Source organism: Podarcis tiliguerta, assembly GCF_965153285.1.
Source record: "Podarcis tiliguerta genome assembly, chromosome: 11".
NCBI lineage: Eukaryota > Metazoa > Chordata > Lepidosauria > Squamata > Lacertidae > Podarcis > Podarcis tiliguerta.
The window spans coordinates 6,916,578-6,929,069 of record NC_139544.1 but is presented as its reverse complement, the minus strand read 5'-3'; the positions used below and the strand labels follow the sequence as shown (position 1 = coordinate 6,929,069).

Here is a 12,492-nt window from a genome sequence, read left to right as displayed (position 1 = left end):
ACCACCGACCTTTCGATCGGCAAGTCCTAGGCGCTGAGGCTTTTACCCACAGCGCCACCCGGGTCCATAGATTGGTAGGGAAGAGGGAAAAAAGGAAACCCAATCACTAGTTCTTGGTTACAGAGTTATTGTAACCATGAGTCAATGGTGAGATCCTGCACTCCCCTCTCCCGCTGCTTTGTTCTCATGGTTGCTGTGTGTATAGCGATTTAGGGGTTTCTAGGGATTTAATAAAGACATTGCACCAACCTCAAGGCACACGTCCCACAAGCCTGGCTTCTAATAAAGGCCCGTTACCTAATTCCAACACTGAGCAAGTAAGGCACCCTCAAAGCTAAATAAACATCAAAACTTTGGGGCCGGGTTGTATTTTGGCATCTAAAACTTCTGACTCCAATCAGGGCCAGATTTAGGTTTGATGAGGCTCTAAGCTACTGAAAGTAACGGGACCCTTTATGTGTTCAGCTGTCCTTTTCTCAACAACAAATTGTTGCTGTTTTTTGTGTTGAATATATGCTATATGGAAAATTGTGGACCTAATAGGTACCTAAAGCCATTTGCATGTAACAAAATATGTATTTTATCAAAGTAATTAATACAGAAATGAGGAAACCAGTGATATTTTAGGAAGCAGGCTAGCAGGCAGGGCCCATGACTTACATCATAGGAGCCTACACAACACAACAGACTGTTGCTGTATGTAGGTTTTATTTTATTTGTTTTTTATATTTTGGAAATGTGCATCCAGTGGCTTTTTTCCTTTACATTTTCCGGGGGACTCCATGAGAGTGGGGCCCTAAGCTATAGCTTGCTTACACATAAATCCGGGATCCCGTGCAGCAAGTAGTGACTCCAGGGACAGGCAGAGTGTCAACTCTCCACTCGAAGGTTGGCCCTAATAATAATAAAAAATTTTTATTTATACCCCGCCCTTCATGGTTCAGAAAACCAGGCTCAGGGCGGCTAACAACGAATTTAAAACACTGAATTGATGCAACAAAAAACAGCATTAAAAACCATATAAAACGTGAATAACAATAAATTCAGAATTCAAAAGCCAATTTAGGGGGGAAATCCATCCAATAAACATTAGACGATCACCAGGGCTAGCTGGCTAAATTAGTCCGAGGAGACCAGGGGAGAATTAGCTGTGGGATCCAGAGAGGGTAATCTTCATAAAAAGGGGAGGGGAAGGGAAGGAAGGAATAAAAGATCAGGGTAAATTCAGATTAAAAGCCAGGCGGATTAGCTCTGTTTTACAGGCCCTTAAGGGAATCGCGAGATCCCTCGCAGCACAACTATTTTGCGCGTCCAGCTGCGGCTCCCCGGGTCTGCCTCCTGCCGGGCTCCGCGCCTCTTGCATCCTACGTACGGGACTCAGCGCGCCGGGAGCGCCGTTTGGAGAAGGGCAATGCTCGGATCGGTTCCCTCCAGCCCTGATCTGGGCCCGGAAAGGCTGCGACGGCAGATGCCTCCTTGAAATCAGCAGCAGCAGCCCCGGCCCGATTCCCTTCCCCGCGCCCGGGCGTCATTCCCCCTCCGTGCCGCCCGCCGCCCTGCAGGGAAAGTTGTGGCGTGATAATGGGGTCACTATGAAAACCTCTCCCCGCGCCGACGGCTGCCGGCCTCGCAGCGCTGGCTGGCCCGCGGCTGCTCTTCTGGGCAGCACGATTTGCTTCCGATCGGGTTCCCTGTAAAACCCCAACGCGGATCCAGTGGATCGGCGCCTTCCGCAGCGCCGACTCGCCCCGTCGGTTTCTTGCAGCCGCGACTCCGCCCCGTCACCCAGTCCAAGGATTCAAGGCTTTTTTTTTTGGACGCTGGAGGCAGCGTCCTTTGCCCGCCCCCGTCTCCTAGCAACCCAAAATGCACCTGCCCTGAAATCTTCTAGCCCGAGATCAGGTGTTCCTGGAAGTGGATTTCGGCATCAGTCCTGTGAGTAACGATGATGCTTCTATAGGCTGGCACGTGTGAAGGATAAAAAAGGCTCCTAGCGCAGCCAGGAAAGTTGGGGCGCTTCCAGACTGGGTGGGAGGGTTTACTCTGTCGCCCACGTAGCCAGGGTGAGCCCCCCCCCCTCAAGTACAGTGGTACCTCGGGTTAAGTACTTAATTTGTTCTGGTGGTCCGTTCTTAACCTGAAACTGTTCTTAACCTGAAGCACCACTTTAGCTAATGGGGCCTCCTGCTGCCGCCCTGCCGCCAGAGCATGATTTCTATTCTCATCCTGAAGCGAAGTTCTTAACCCAAGGTACTATTTCTGGGTTAGCGGAGTCTGTAACCTGAAGCGTTGTCGGCATTGCCCTTGAGCCAGTGTCACCAACTGATAGTTTTGATTGCCCTTATTTGTACCTTTCCCAAGTCTGCAATCTCCTGGATTTGAAACTCTTTGCCACAAACTTGCTTACCCAAAAGCAGTAAGGAAAGTGATGGGAAAATTTAGTGGGGATAATACTTACTGTGAAACGGACACAAGGCCATCTTGCCTCCTCACACACAAATTGGAGGGAATGCTCAGCAAATAAGTCCTTTGGAGACAACCAAAATTTCCTGCGCATTCACGCTGACATTTTCGCTAAAATTTCAATAGAGGTTGCCACCTGCTTTATTGAACACCTGTCATCCTGATGTTTTTTGCAGAGGTTATGTGACATTGCCAGCTAATGATCCCAGTGCAATTTCCCCTCACTTTTCCTATCAGTTTTGTAATTTTGATGGGATAATTGGTCTACTGGAATAGGTGGGATAGCAATACTATTTTGTGTGAATAAGCAGACCATCTGGAAGTGCCTTTGTGCACATGTTGGAAAGATGATTATGGGTGCATTTCCCAGAAGGGGCTCCTATGCTAGGACACTTCCAAACAGGTGGGATACTGTTTTGGAAGTCACATACTGGCAGATTCAGGTTGTGTGATTGAAGTTGACCTGGAACTCTTGAGCAGTGGCGTAGCGTGGGGGGCCGGCCGCACCGGGCGCAACATCGGGGGGGGGGCGCTCGCACTCGCAGCTCTCTGCCCCTACCTGGCTCACTCACTCTATCTCACTGCAGTGCTGGCTGTGCGAATCCGATCCGAGCCGCCGGGTCGCCGCCCACTGTGGAGGGGAGGGTGCCAGGCGTGCAGTGCGGTGCGGAGAGAGAGCGAGGGACTATCTGGGGGAGGGACAGTGCAGCGGGCAGGGGGGCGCAAATTACTTGCCTTGCCCCGGGTGCTGACAACCCACGCTACGCCACTGCTCTTGAGCGACAAATACCCTCCCCTCCCCAAAAAGAATCAGACATTTAGAAATGAGGGCAGTTATGAGAAAGAATGGGATATCACTCGCTTGACCCAATATTATCTAACCTCCCCACAAGCAAGTCAGGAAAAGTGCTCAAAATATAGCCAATGTCTTCCAACCTTACTGCAAACTTTGAGCAAACATATCAGGAGAAATGGAAGCAACCTTCCATCTCTTGCATTAAAAGCAACAAAAGAGTTTTTTGGCACCTTGAAGACTTGCAAATGTATTCTGGCATGGGTTTTCATGGGTCAACAGATGCATGAAGCATAATCCTGAATTAGTAAGCAGCCAGGGCCAGCCCCAAACCTTTTGCTGCCTGAGACAGTGAATGATGCCCTGCCCAAGTCATGCTACCCTAAGATGTATGGTACCCAAGGCATGCTGAGTTATTTTGGCATCTGCGAACCCTGTCAGTATTTATTTATATATTCAATTATATTTTTTTCTATTTGCCCCTCTAGCTGTGGTTTTGTGGGGGTTTTTTGGCAATTCATAACATGATAAATCCACTCAAAGTGTCATGTTCAAGAAAACCCAACATTGCGTTTAAAACAATATGAAGAAGCAACTAGAAATTTCCTCTGGCTTTGTAACAACATTGAACTTCAAGAAGTCCACGCTGCATATCCCTCTTTGTCTTTTTCTCCCCAGAACAGAGTTGTTTTGTATTGTCAGTAAAGTGCAGCCATGATGAGTCAAGCTGAGGACAGCGAGGGAACAGACGATGGGGAGAAGAATGAGTTATTTCCCTTCAGCTACGAAGTGAGTGATTCATAATGAAAAAGCCAAAGAGAATTCTGCAGTCGCTTCCACTTTATCCATCTTTTTATTTATCTATAGCTTTCCTTTCTGTTTTTTTAATCTTTTCTTATCAGAGTCGGGGGGAAAATACACAAAACACTTAACTGGGAAACAAATGAAAACCACAGCATGTATATACTAAATTCAAAAAAGAGATTGTAACTTTAATGGCTAAGAGACGGAATTATTTCTGATTTGTTGAAAGAGAGGTTTAATACACACATATGTGATAAAATTGGCAACATCTCCATTGTGGGCTTTCCTTAGGAAATCTATTATTCATCAGTTCTATTTATCAGTCACCAAGTAAGGGGAGTTCTCTGGGTGACTTAAAATGATAAAGCAAATCTAAACAATAACGAATTCTAGATCAAACTTAATTCTAAATGGCACCATTTTTATAGAGTGAAAGCTGTCATATTTCACAATTGGAGAGACTAAAATGAATGGCTTGGGAGCCAGTTACATAGAGGAGCACGTGCCCCTGTACTGACCTGCCTGTCCTTTGCGACCTGCTAAGGAAGCACTTCTGATAATGACATCAACACATGAGGTCAGAGAACCCATTACTCACCAAAGGGCCTTCTTGGTGATGGCCCCTTGGTTGTTCAACACCCTCCTGCCCCCAAGGTTTGGCAGGCACCAATGCTGTCTCTCTTGGGGTACCAGCTTCTTCCACTCATTTTCAATATGTGAGCAGATGGCCTGCACACCAAGATGGTGATCAGTGTGTTGCTCTGTGTTTTATTTTTCCATTATAACTGATTTCTCTCCTCCCTCCCTCCCCCCTCCCAGTTTTAACTGCATCTTATATTTTATTGCATTCTATATTATTACTGGAATGAGATCATCTATGGTGAAGAGAGGGAACTAAATATCAGAAATAATAATGAAATAAATAGCTAAAATTGTAGCAAACACCCATTAATGCAAGAGCCAAACAATACACAATACACGGGAATAAGGTAAGGTAAAGGTAAAGGTACCCCTGCCCGTATGGGCCAGTCTTGACAGACTCTAGGGTTGTGCGCCCATCTCACTTAAGAGGCCGGGGGCCAGCGCTGTCCGAAGACACTTCCGGGTCACGTGGCCAGCGTGACATCGCTGCTGTGGCGAGCCAGAGCCGCACACGGAAACGCCGTTTACCTTCCCGCTAGTAAGCGGTCCCTATTTATCTACTTGCACCCGGGAGTGCTTTCGAACTGCTAGGTTGGCAGGCGCTGGGACCGAACGACGGAAGCGCACCCCGCCGCGGGGATTCGAACCGCCGACCTTTCGATCGGCAAGCCCTAGGCGCTGAGGCTTTAACCCACAGCGCCACCCGCGTCCCACAGCGCCACACGGGAATAAAACGACCACTAATTCTGAGAGTTTCATATTGCCGCATAGAAGCTGTCATGGTTTTAAATCTGGTTTTAGCTTATTTTGCTTTTAATTACATTTTGAATGTTTTAAATAGTTAATTTCAACTGTTGTTGTTTTTTACTGATAGTTTTATTGTTTATTCTTTGTGCAAAACACTTTGAGGTTTTATTACAATCAAGCTATATATAAACTTTGTCAAAATAAATATTTGGGTGTAATCCAAGTTAGCTAACCTCTCTATGCTATATACTAAATTAAAATGTGAAAGTGGGAAGCCCTATCTTAGGCCTTTTCTAAGGGCGATAGTTTCTGATTTCTGCCTTCCAGAGCTCAGTTGTTTTATTTTTCAGCAAAGTGCAGCTGAAATGAGTCCAGATGATGAGCCAGCCAAGAGCAGCTGCAATGTGAGTGATTCTCAATGAAAAAGCAACAGACAGTTCTGCAGTTTTTTTCTTCTCATAATTTTCCTTTAAAAGATGATTTATAAAAGCAGAAAAAGGAGTTGCCAGTGGTCAGGGATGATGGGAGTTGTAGTTCAACAGCATCCATGGAGAGTCATCATTTCCCCCCCTGATCTGGTGCTGTTCAGATGATCGAACAAGCCGGTTGTCACAAGCTTTCTAACATAAAATGACATTTCCAGAACAGGTTTCTCTGGGATAATTCCTGTCTGAAAGAGCATGCTTTTTTCCTCTCTGGAACAGTATTTGTGGCAACTGTGCTTGGCACAGGTAAAGGTAAAGGAACCCCTGACCATTAGGTCCAGTTGCGAACGACACTGGAGTTGTGGCGCTCATCTCGCTCTATAGGCTGGGGGAGCCAGCTTTTTTCCGCAGTCAGCTTCCGGGTCATGTGGCCAGCATGACTAAGCCACTTCTGGCGAATGGAAACGCCGTTTACCTTCCCACCAGAGTGGGACCTACTTATCTACTTGCACTTTGACATGCTTTCGAACTGCTAGGTGGGCAGGAGCTTGGACCGAACAACAGGAGCTCACCCCATCATGGGGATTCAAACCACCGACCTCCTGATCGGCAAGCCCTAGGCTCTGTGGTTTAGACCACAGCGCCACCCGCACAGGTACAACAATCTTAACACTGCTGTTTCCTCCTTCATGCATCTCCAGTTCAGGGCCAGCATGGTAGGACGGCAAATATATTAGAAACTACTTTTTAAGTTTGCTACTGATGTATGAATCATAGAATCATAGAATCATAGAGTTGGAAGAGACCACAAGGGCCATCGAGTCCAACCCCCTGCCAAGCAGGAAACACCATCAGAGCATCAGGAAGTATGGGAAGCCAAGTTTAAAAACGTAAGCTGCATTGCATGTTGTTGTTTAGTCGTTTAGTCGTGTCTGACTCTTCGTGACCTCATGGACCAGAGCACGCCAGGCACTCCTGTCTTCCACTGCCTCCCGCAGTTTGGTCAAACTCATGCTGGTACCTTGGAGAACACTATCCAACCATCTCGTCCTCTGTCGTCCCCTTCTCCTTGTGCCCTCCATCTTTCCCAACATCAGGGTCTTTTCCAGGGAGTCTTCTCTTTTCATGAGGTGGCCAAAGTCTTGGAGCCTCAGCTTCAGGATCTGTCCTTCCAGTGAGCACTCAGGGCTGATTTCCTTCAGAATGGAGAGGTTTGATCTTCTTGCAGTCCATGGGACTCTCAAGAGTCTCCTCCAGCACCATAATTCAAAAGCATCAATTCTTTGGCGATCAGCCTTCTTTATGGTCCAGCTCTCACTTCCATACATCACTACTGGGAAAACCAGAGCTTTAACGCTGCATGGCATAGGACTGGGAAATACTAAAAGCCTTTGAACCCTTTCCACAACAAGGAGGTATCAGCCAACTCATAACCACCCAATTTTTTACTGGGGGGGGGGGATCTAGGAGGAATAAATGCATGAAGGAGGGGGGAACCTCCAAAGCAGCCCAATGAAAACTCCTTTCATTTTTTTGGCAGGAGGTTTCATGGTTCACACTGAGGAGGTATTTTTAAATGTCTCCAGAAATGGAAGCAAAGGATACCCATAGAAATCAATGGGGGAGCCCCAATTGTTCATCATGTCATGATAAGCCGAACCCTAATTGCTCCCCACCTGGAATACCTTAATCCAGGGATGGATTGCTCTTCAGATAATGCTGAACTACAACTCCCATGAGCCCCATGAATGGGTGGGAGCCTTGCTCTATATCTCCCCCGGGTCAGATGTATGGTTGGTACCATAGTGGGCAGAGACTTTTTAACAGTGGCACCAGGAGGTTCCAACCAAAGGTAGAGCATTCTCCCGGAGAGCTTCCGAGGCTCACTGAGAGATTACTGTTGCTTCTGTTTCTCGATTTGTTGCATTGTGTATTGCTGTGCTTTTTCAGTTTTATTGATTTTTGTCTTCATTCAAGCACTGGCGTTAACTGGCTTGTAGAATCCATAGATCAAAAGGTAGGGTAGAAATGTTTTAATCTATGACTACATGCCTCTGGCCATTGCTTGATATAAGGGCATTGTGTCTTATTTTGTGTGCAGGTGTCGGAACTGATAATGACCTCTGAAAACGTTAAGCAAGGGCATGGAAAGCCTGTCGATAGGCTGCCTTTTATGGAGTCCCACGCATCTCTTTTCCACGCCATCCGTTCAATCACAAAATCTATTAGACAGTTTGGAGAGCATGAAGGTGGCATAACCTTGAAGGTCACGAAATGTCGTCACATGGACCTTGGCGCATCTCAGGAAGAGGTTGTTCTAAAGGAAGATCTTGATTTGGCTCAAGATTCACAGGATTCCTATAAAGACTCGTTGAATCCTGACTTGCTGAATCCTGTTATGGTTACAGATTCACAGGATCGCGATTTGGCTGAAGACTCAAAAGTTCTTGTCTCACAGGAATCTGACTTGGCTAAAGATTTGCAGGCTCTTGTCTCGCAGGAATCTGACTTGGCTAAAGATTCACAAGATCTTGACGTACGGGCTTCAAAATCGACTAAGGACTCACAGGATTCTGAGTCGACTAAGGACTCACAGGATCTTGGTGCACGTGATTCTGAGTTGATTAAGGACTCACGGGATTCTGATTTGGGTAAAGACTCGCAGGATCGTGATTTGACCAAAGACTCGCGTGGTCCTGAGTTGGCACAGGACTCCTGGGATCCTTTCACATGGGTTCTTGAGTTGGCACAGGACTCCTGGGATCCTGAGTCCTGGAATCCTGGTTTGGCTAAAGGCTCATGGGATGTTGACTACTGGGATCCAGATTTGGTTAAAGCTTTTCTGGACTCTGATTCGAGTTCAGCTAAAGACTCACAGGATTCTGATTTGGCTAAAGACTCACAGGACTCTAATTCACAGGGTCCTGAATTGACTGAAGACTCACAGGATCCTGATTTGACTAAAGACTCACAGGATCCTGATTTGACTAAAGACTCACAAGATCCAGATTCATGGGATCCTGATTCAACTAAAGACTCGCAGGATCTTGATTCGGCAAAAGATTCACAGGAGCCGGATTTGGCAAAAGACTCACGGGATCCTGATTTGGCTAAGGACTCCCGAGAAACCAAAGAGACTTCTGCACCTGTGCCTTCCAGTCAGTCTAAATTAAAAAGCAAAAGCGTTATTTCTAGAACGGAACAGAAACGTTACCTCATAGAACTGCCACCAGCACACCTGCTTCCTTACCTGGTTTTAATCAAGAGGGTCATGTCCTTGCCAATTTCCGCCATTCAAAAGCAGTGTCTTTCGGGAGAGATATTGTGCAGAATACAGTATTTTACACTGAAGCTGCAAAAGAAGAAACTACTCTCTCGGGCGGCGTTGACAGAACAACCCACTCATAGGCTACCAATAGTTCGAGGTTAGCAAATTTTATTCAGTTATGTACAGGTAGGAATGAAGGCCCCAGTACAATTTACAGCCTAGTCAAATGAGTGGGATCAAGTGAAAGTATAGAAAATTAAATAGTTTATGGTTTGCAATGGGAAAAGCATGACATGAAGACTCCAGGCAAGCAGAGACTGGATGTTCAAGCTTTAGTTCAGGTCATAAACATGACTATGAGGTGGACTTTCAAAACTATTTGGGCCTGATTGCTACCATGATGAAAGCACCCCTGTAGCGCATCCCACCACTAACACCAGTTAATATGTAGCAGATTCACCCCACTAACTGCCCCCAATTAAGCATAGCAGACCCACCTCATGGTACTTCAGTTAAATGAATGTCTACAATTTACAATTTCACGAGTGAGGAGCACTTTTCCCCTAGTTACCCACTCTCTTAGCAATCCCATTCCTGAGGTATTCCAATTAGTATTACAGGCCCAGGGGATCACCTCACCCCTTGTTACTGGTTTGGGAGTCTTCTTTTCTTAGAAGAACTCTCCCCTCATGACTGGAATGAGACCCAGGTAGACAGTATCCTCACAGCTTCTACCTCTCCTGACTCAAATTTAGCCCTCCAGTTAATTCCTGTCCGTATACAATGGTGCCCCGCAAGACGAATGCCTCGCAAGACGGAAAACCCGCTAGACGAAAGGGTTTTCCGTTTTGGAGGTGCTTCGCAGGACGAATTTCTCTATGGGCTTGCTTCGCAAGACGAAAATGTCTTGTGATTCCTGGGGGTTTTTTTCGCTCCCCACCCCCTTTTTCTAAGGCACTAAGCTGCTAATAGCCTTTTAGCAGCTAATCCGCTAATCCCTTAAGCCTTTAATAGCCGCTAATAGCCACTAAACCGCTAATAGCGCTAATCCGCTAATAGGGTTGCTTCGCAAGACGAAAAAACCGCTAGACGAAGAGACTCGCGGAATGGATTCTTTTCGTCTTGCAAGGCACCACTGTACTTTCCCCAGACACTTAACCCAGTCTTCCCATCTAAGCTGTGAGGCTCTTTCCTCTTGCTATAGTCTTCTCATTGTGGATGTTCCTCTCAAATCAGAACCAGTTCTCCCTCAGACAAATACTATTTCCCATCTCCATCCCTCTCTCTCAAACAGAACTTTGTCTCCCAGGATCTCCATACACATTGCCCAGCTTGTGCCCCAGGAAGGTCTGCTAACTTAGCAGTTTGACTTCACTCCCAGAGGTGAAATCCATTGTCTCTCTCAAGCAGACAGATGCCAACAAGATGGGGTACCTTCACAGGTTGGCCAGCCCCATCTGCCCCTCATTTCCCTCTACAAACATTCAGTATCTGCCTTCTTGACTGTTGGAACCACTCTTGGTCTTGTCTGCTCAATCCGCCAGAGCCTGTCTTCGCATGTAGGGGAAGTCTCCAACCCACTGAGACCCATCAGCTACCCTCATCTGGTTTAGCCGGCCAGTCGAAGCTCTTCCCAGGGTGTGGCCACTGTTGCGTGCCGACAGCTTCCAGGAGCCACAGGTGGGGACAACCTACCTAGGAAGAGCACAAAGTGTCCCCCACCAGAGGTACTGCCCCATCCCCAACGTGCCATACAATCCTACTAAACATATACTGGTCAATTAATCAGCTATAAAAGTGTCCCTTCTTAACTGGGCAGCAGGGGAAATTACAAATATATAATTAGTAGCAGTAATTGTTGTAGAGGTCATAGTGCAAGCGGGAGCTGCAACAAATTTGTTGCAGTGTATCATCTCTCCTTAACAGGAGTGGTCCTACTCAGTGGCGTAGCGTGGGTTGTCAGCACCCGGGGCAAGGCAAGTAATTTGCGCCCCCTAACCCGGGGCAAGGCAAGTAATTTGCGCCCCCCACTGCCCTGTCCCTCCCCCAGATAGTCCCTCGCTCTCTCTCCGCACCGCACCGCACGCCTGGCACCCCCTCCACAGTGGGCGGCGACCCGGCGGCTCGGATCGGATTCGCACAGCCAGCACTGCAGTGAGAGAGAGTGAGTGAGCCAGGTAGGGGCAGAGAGCTGCGAGTGCGAGCGCCCCCCCCCAGATGTTGCGCCCGGTGCGGCCGGCCCCCCCTGCACCCTCCACGCTACGCCACTGGTCCTACTCCAGGGGTTCAGCTAACTGGACATGACCTCCTCCAGGATAATGTAAGTGGTAAATGGCAGAACCAGGCCACTTCCTTCCCTTCCCTTCCCTGTCTCCCATTTTCTGTTTCTGTTTCTGCCTACTGGGCATGCTCAGTCCTCCTCACTGGGCTATGTTTGGTACTCTTGGGGTTGGCTTGGCTTGTTCATGGTTGCTTTTTAATCTATTTCTGCCATACCTCCCACCACCATACCTCCCTTTTGAATAATAAAAGCAATCTGGCGTTCTTCTCTATTTTTCTTTTAAGAAACAGGCTATGTAACTTTTGATTGCCTGAGGGATCTACAGTGGAAGTTATACAAAGGCATCGCAAAACGGAAACCCAAAACAATTGGCGTGGAGAGGAAATCGTCTTACAGCTACGGAGTCACAGGAACCACCTTTGCCAAGTTTACAGAGTACGTCCTCCCCTTGATCCCTAAGGGCTGGATAGTTGATGACTCGCTCAAGTTTTCTGAGAATATGGTTGTCCTGTTTGCACAAAACACAGACTTGCTGGAGGGCAGGGTCTGACAGTGGAGAAAATCTGTCTAAAATGGCATTAAACACCTTTCGGTCTTGGGTGAGTTGTGTGGTGCTTCGTAGCCATTTGCGTCTGTGGGCATTTGGGCATCTGCCATGACCAGGAACAGGGGATCAGATGTTGTGGGACTCCAACTCTCATCATTGCCAGTGGTCAATGGTGCTAGACCAAGCATAATCCTTTGCTGCTGCCTCTACCTCTATCATACAACGACCTTGTATTTGGGTTATTAACACTTCTCTGTAGGGCCACCTGATCACTGAAAGATCTCACCTTTTTACATTCAGAAATATTTTGGATCTGGCTGCAGCCACCTTCCGTGCAGTTGCGCAACCAAGGGGAGAGTTTGCAGTCCTCATTTCCCTTCTGGAGAATCAAATTGCCAAAAATCTGCCTAGCTGACCCCAGACAGAATCACTTGTTTCTCCCATGACTTGCCCTTTTTTGTCCCCAGATAGCTTCAGTTAGCTTCAGATAGCTTCAGGGACGCGGGTGGCGCTGTGGGTAAA

The 12,492-nt window shown here is 47.3% G+C and overlaps 1 protein-coding gene across 2 annotated transcripts; it reads left to right on the top strand.

Moving 5' to 3' along the window:
- The first annotated feature begins 1,601 nt into the window (after nucleotides 1–1,601).
- LOC310660248 (uncharacterized protein) lies at nucleotides 1,602–12,023 on the top strand. 2 transcript variants are annotated; one of them, XM_083404565.1, is made up of 5 exons: nucleotides 1,602–1,935; nucleotides 3,935–4,045; nucleotides 5,800–5,853; nucleotides 7,976–9,299; nucleotides 11,708–12,023. In XM_083404565.1, the coding sequence occupies exons 2-5, from the start codon at nucleotides 3,971–3,973 to the stop codon at nucleotides 11,971–11,973; spliced, it is 1,719 nt and encodes a 572-aa protein (XP_083260691.1). In that variant the 5' UTR covers nucleotides 1,602–1,935; nucleotides 3,935–3,970; the 3' UTR covers nucleotides 11,974–12,023. The 2 variants fall into 2 exon arrangements, with proteins under 2 accessions (XP_083260691.1, XP_083260692.1); XM_083404566.1 differs by lacking the exon at nucleotides 5,800–5,853.
- The last annotated feature ends 469 nt before the right edge of the window (nucleotides 12,024–12,492 follow it).

What these genes read in the sequence shown, in the direction of transcription:
- LOC310660248 (XM_083404565.1), top strand. Translation starts at nt 3,971, where the DNA reads ATGATGAGTCAAGCTGAGGACAGCGAGGGAACAGACGATGGGGAGAAG. An exon ending in TATTTCCCTTCAGCTACGAA is followed by an intron (nt 4,046 to 5,799) that starts GTGAGTGATTCA and finishes TTTATTTTTCAG; the next exon opens with CAAAGTGCAGCTGAAATGAG. An exon ending in TAGGCTACCAATAGTTCGAG is followed by an intron (nt 9,300 to 11,707) that starts GTTAGCAAATTT and finishes TTTTCTTTTAAG; the next exon opens with AAACAGGCTATGTAACTTTT.